The sequence below is a fragment of the Meleagris gallopavo genome, chromosome 1, assembly GCF_905368555.1.
Source record: "Meleagris gallopavo chromosome 1, MGAL_WU_HG_1.1, whole genome shotgun sequence".
Taxonomy (NCBI): Eukaryota; Metazoa; Chordata; class Aves; order Galliformes; family Phasianidae; genus Meleagris; species Meleagris gallopavo.
The window spans coordinates 32633089-32639088 of record NC_139404.1 but is presented as its reverse complement, the minus strand read 5'-3'; the positions used below and the strand labels follow the sequence as shown (position 1 = coordinate 32639088).

The 6000-nt window shown below is 34.0% G+C and overlaps 1 protein-coding gene across 4 annotated transcripts in view; it reads right to left on the bottom strand.

The window, feature by feature from the left end:
* Positions 1-495: 495 nt before the first annotated feature.
* The window catches only part of MON2 (MON2 regulator of endosome-to-Golgi trafficking), a 71008-nt gene continuing 65503 nt past the window's right edge, over positions 496-6000 (bottom strand). For 3 of the 4 annotated variants that reach the window (XM_085220267.1, XM_085220279.1, XM_085220284.1), the window contains 4 exons: positions 5690-5813; positions 4734-4941; positions 3811-3893; positions 496-1866 (listed from right to left, as the gene is read on the bottom strand). In XM_085220267.1, the coding sequence (XP_085076393.1) occupies positions 1703-1866; positions 3811-3893; positions 4734-4941; positions 5690-5813 (579 nt within the window). In that variant the 3' untranslated portion in view covers positions 496-1702. The remainder of the gene's footprint in view (positions 1867-3810; positions 3894-4733; positions 4942-5689; positions 5814-6000) is intronic. The other variant, XM_085220273.1, reaches the window with a different exon arrangement.

The window sequence follows — 6000 nt, the reverse complement described above, 5'->3', positions numbered from 1 at the left end:
AAGCCTCCCTCTCTGATTATCCTTTTTGAAAGGATCACAAAACTGGAATTTTAGAGGAACAAGCTGTTCAAAGGTGTGGTTGAAAACATTATTCACAGAGGGTATTTCTAATCCTGATCAGTTCCTTGCAACTTGACTTGAAGCTCCTACAATTTTTGCTTCACAAGTACCAATTAACATCCTTTCAGTCAGTGAAGTGTAAAGCGAACAGATCTAATACCACGGTAATCACTTTTAGTATCTACAAAGACTTCAAGGCCTAAAGGAAAGCTCTGAAATACATAGAAAGGCACCTTTTTTTTTTTTTCCTTTTTTTTTTAAACGTTTGACCTTTGTGCTTTCACATCACAGGCTAAAATATATGAACACAGGCGACACATTTAATGAATCATTATTTCAGTACGAGTTTAAATGCTGTCACAAATTTTATAAACAATACTAGTAGAAGTGTTTTGCTTCAATTGTGTATTATGTGAAATTGAAAGAAAATTCACATTTACTTAATGAAAATTTTACTGAACTTCTAAACGAGTAGCTATCTTCAAAAATACACTTCTCATGGTTTTATATCAGAGAGTTTATAATTAAAAGGTTAGAACAATTTGGATTTAAAAGACATTACAAAACAAAGCACTTAAAATTACTGAACAAAGTATTACAGCCAAGTGTTTCAGATATTTGCAATCCCCTTTCTTGGGTCATGATTCAAAGACTACGATACCTGCAAGTAAGGTCAAAAAAGACTAATGACCCTTAAGTATGTATTTTCTAAAGCAAGGCTGCAACTACAAAAATGAACAGAGTTGAGTATAACAAACATTTCAAAAGAAATATATTATGAAGTGAGGTATGGTAGTGTTGAAGTGCTACAGTGGATTTCTGCATATTCAAACCTATTCCAGGTCAACGACAGTGATGTTTGAGATCAGCAGGCTACTGCCTGCTTGCTGCAATCTTGTCATATGACCTCTTCATTTAGATGTCCAATGGCCACAAGAGAAGATACATTCAATTAAGCAAAAAAACTAATAACATGATCAGATATGAACAAGCATATCTGGCAATTTAGAAGGCAAAGTATAAGAAAAATGCAAGCATACAGCTTATAATAAATACTTTTTCAAGCATTTAACATTATCAATATTTAAAAAAGAATTTAAATAATAAATGCAACTATTTTATACAGAACTGTACCATTTATTATACACACAAGTATTTCAGTTCCCTTTGTTTACAAAGGCTGGTTACAGATATATGGAATGTTACAGTACCATCTTGCATAAAATTTTAGTACAATTCGTACTTCAAAAAAAGGGTGCAAAACACCAGCCTAATAAATCTGACTGAATTGAAATATTTTTAATTACATCATTAACACATACACAACAAGCTGTACATAAGCCCACTTTTCAATCACCACTTCAAGATACTGTAGCAAGTACATTAGATTATAAATGATTCCAACTACTCAGTTAAAATTATTAAAGGTTTGCACTGCTACTCACTCTGGAACCTTTGAGATATAGCTTGTATTCATGAATTACTGAGCTCTTGTTAGTACAGTTAAAAGGCAGTCAGCATTGGTTGCCAAGTACTTGCACAAGAGATTTTCTCAGAGAAACTTCACCTGGGAACAAACATTTTTGGATACTCTTTTTCCTTCAAAAATTAAAAAAAAAAAAAAAAAAAAAGTTTTATGGGGTCAAGATTCTCCGTTCTGTACCTTGGATGCTGGTGGATGCATGAAGTCCTTAAAGGGAACTAATGCCTCTTTCAGAGCAGAGCACACTTCTGATGAGGAGCAGGTGATACATTCTACTAAAGTCGGGTACAAGGCAATAACTTGTGCCCATGTGTTAGCATCAACTGCAATGAAGAAAAGAACAGATTAGATCACTTAGTACTGTTCAAAATTCTTACAGCATTTTATTAAATAAATAAATAAGTTAAGGAGACATCCATATCCCCAAACACAGGTATGCCGTGCTACTGGGACACCTAGACATCTCTACACGGCCCTCAGGTATGATGTAGGATTTGCAGAAGAGCCACACTTTTGAAGAAGCAGTTGGAAGCCAGATGACATATCCACAAAATGGCATTGTGTACTTTTGTTTCTACACGTGACTCACTCACTGTATTTTCTTGGATGAAGAGCATCTGAAGATACTACTTCTGTTAAGTCTATAACGCATACACATTTTTCTATTAGCTTTTCTCAGCTACTGATAGAAAGCAGAATTGGGCACACATTTTACTTCTGGAAACATCAGTAATAAGACTGTCTATTAATTTCAAATTATTTCCAGATTATCAGAACTATAAAAAGCAGAGGGAGAAACTCTGGACCAGGGCACAAACACATGGTAATATCTGTTAGTACAACAAGTGAAAATAAACATAGTATATGAATTTTATTTATTATATCAATGCCTTGTTTATCTGCTTTAACTTTGATTTCAAGAGAGCACAAAACTTTGATTTCAAACGTTTATGATTTTATTACAAAAATAAAATGATTTAAAAGTAGGAGAAGTAGGAGTAAAGTGGTTCTCTAATGTGTCTGGTAGCCCTCTTCATAAGAAAGTATGCAGCAGTTTTGGCGTCACTGCCACACACTGATGGCTCATTTTAGTAAGAAGGTTATGGGCAACAGTGCAGCTAGGCTGGCTACTCTACCCCTTCAAAAGAAAGCCCCAGCAAAGTAATGCTTTAGCTGCCTTTGGGGTATGCTAGAAGGCTTTATGTACTCTTGCATAGTTCTGTCCTCAGCCTCTTACTGTCAGCCTAGGAAACAACACCTCCCTGCTCACTGATGCTGCAAAACATGGCATCTTTCAGAAGACCCACCTATGTTCTTCTGGGAGGTCTACTTTGTTTCAGGATTTACAAGTTTTTTTCCCTTTCTCTTAATATCAAAAGCAGGGAAGGTAGAGGGAAGTGATATATATGCAAATCTGTCAGAGGTGCAGAGTACAATGCAGCTAGTTTAACAAGGTATTAAGCAGTATGATGATACTAATAGTATGCATAATAATGAGCTTCAATATATCTGGAACTACAGAAGAAGGGAAACAACCCATCAGTACAGACAAAAACATTATCTACTTAGCATAAGTTGATTTAGTATCTCCCAAGATTTTTGGTGGGAACCCTCTGCATACAGAAAGTGCAGCTTACAGGAGGAACAGAACATGTTCACATAAATAAAGTCATGGCCACCAGTTTCAGTCAGTCCTTTAAATACATCTGTCAAGCATTCATATCACGACTTAGTATCAGTGAGCAAAGAAATGTTTCTCATTTGTTTCTCATTATGGGGACAGGAGGTACTGTAGCAGAAAGTGAGGGGAAGCAAGATTTCACATATAAGTGTTTAACAGCCTGCTCATGCATTTAATTTGAACACCAGTTTTACTGGGAGCGCACCTATGTGAACCAGATCCACAGCAACCTAAAAAAGCTATAATGAAAAAAAAGAAGATACAGTAAAACTAGCAGCTACACATATGCTTCAATTTAAGAATTCTGTTAACACTTTATGGAAGTTTTGTTTTTAAAAGATACCAAGATCTATCTAACACAAGACAGCAGAAAATAAAGTTTTGTATTTTTAAATGTATCTTAGAACCTTACATTGTTAGGTATACTGGAAAATGTTTTTTTCTACATGCCACCTATATATTCATACAATACTGAATCTTACAGATTATACTTTTTGTGTGAAAAGCACTACCGGAAAGAATAAATACATCTTTGTGGCAGATAAAGTTTTATCTCATTTAGAACTGTAATTTAACAATAACTTACCATTTTCAGGCTGAGTTTTTTTAAGCGAGTCTATGAGAGTACTGACAGCTTTTAAAACAAATATGATTTCTGTTACTTGTTGCCTACAAAGAGAAGATGCAAATAGTCAGCAACCCATTTTTGTCTCAAGATTATAAATTTTCTGTGAAACTTATATAACATTAAAAAAAATGTAATGGAAACAGCTGCCTACCAAAAAAAGGACATTAAGAAACCAAGGTTATTATTTGTCTTTAACTTTTCCACCATTATAGCTACTGCCAGCTAGGATGGCTTTCAATTCCATATTAGAGACAGTGATAGAGTATGTGTCTCAATCTGAAAATATTCATGTACATGATTAGCCGTAAAATGGAAAGAATCAGTTTCATCAGTCACAATCAAAAACTCCAAAAACATTTCAGTTGAGGTTAACTGAAATCTAAGTAAGTCCCCATTTGTGAAAGAATTTCCTTGTTCTCAGGGCAATTTTCTGTTTCAGGAACAATTACTTGAGTAATGATTCACAATATTGCTGTTTATATATTTTGTCTTATTGTCAAGAAGACTCTCTACCTCTCAGTTTAGAAACTAGCTCTGCTAGGAATAAAGGGAAATTAGATTTCGGAAGTATTATGTTAGAGATACCAGAAACATTCTTTCAACAACTGATAATATTTATTACTGAATTATACTCCTCTTTTCAGTGTAACAGCATTGAGTGTGACCACTATTTTTTTAAAGCTCTTTCTGTTCAACAGAAATTTGGTATGATTTTTTTATTTGAAGCATTTTTCATATACTTCTCAAGCTTTAAATTGCATACATCCCTTACACACACCCATGCACACAAACACTTCTAACACACAACAGACGTATTCTGAATGCAGCCTTCTCAAAAGGTACTGGTAATACCCTTTATTTCCTAAGGGCATTGCACATACCGTGGAAGAGGACATTTGCCACTCAACCTCTCGTCTTCTATGTAGCGATGTAATACATCCTGTGACCTTTTCAAGAGCACAGAAAGTGCCATCCTAGAGATGTAGCCTTCCTGAGGAGTTGTGACTTTATTACTGAATGAAAACTGGAGCAGTGTTTCAAAACACACCTTAGAAAACTCCTCTCTCAATCGAATATCTATTTCCGCTTCTGTCAAAGTAAAACAGCATAATTAATTGAGCACTGTGCATGCCAGAATATCAGATGTTGCATTTCAATCAGTTAATTATATTTTGCAAAAAGGTTATCAGTCCTGTAATATTAAAAAAATATTAACAGTGATATGGACAAATATTAAGAACACGTTCTAAGGAAGGGTTGACTGTGTGATATTCACAACAGTTCAAAAATAAAAGAATATTCAGCACATTCACTAATGAAGCACCTACTTAATGCTGCTTCAATAACAAAGTACATCAAATTACATAACAAAAACAAAAGAAAAAAAAGTGACAGGAACATCCCCAGTCTTACACCACCAGTACTAATATTTGCTACTATAAAGAGAAATGCTTTTGTGTTAATGTCTGGTTAGCTACAGCATACAGTTATGCTAAGGTCATTTAATTTTTAAGTACTGGATATCATGCATGCCTTACAACTGTCTGAAATCACTGTCAAGTATTGCAACTGGCATAAAGGAAAATAAACTATTAGAAAGTTCAAAAAAAATCTGTAGAAACACAAATACAATATTATACATGACAGTGACAAAAAAATAAGGAAATAGTAGTAATAAAAAAAAATGTGAAACTTTCATGAGACAATACAGTTTAAAGTAAATATATAAGTAGTGGAATTTCAGGTCTTTATCAGAATAAGTACTGCCAACATTTCTGGTACTGTCTAGTAGATATAAACACATTTTTCTGTACCTTTTGCCATTCAGCTACTATACCTGTAAATGAAGATGACTGAGAGTGTATTGAGCCTTTATTGAGCATAGTCATTATTTGGCCAACAAATTCCTTAGGAATAAAATTAGCATATGGCAGAATCTCCGTACTAATAAGCTGCACCACCTAAAATAAATTAAATATGTTTATATTGGTTTTCTGAAGAGTGACAATGCAATTCTGGTAGAAGGCAAAAGAAACATTAAACAAAGAGACATGCCTAATGGAAATTTACAAAATCTTCCAAAGCTGCTTTAAAAATTTGCAAATACATCTAAAAATTTTGGAACTGTGTTTAAGAGATTAACAAACT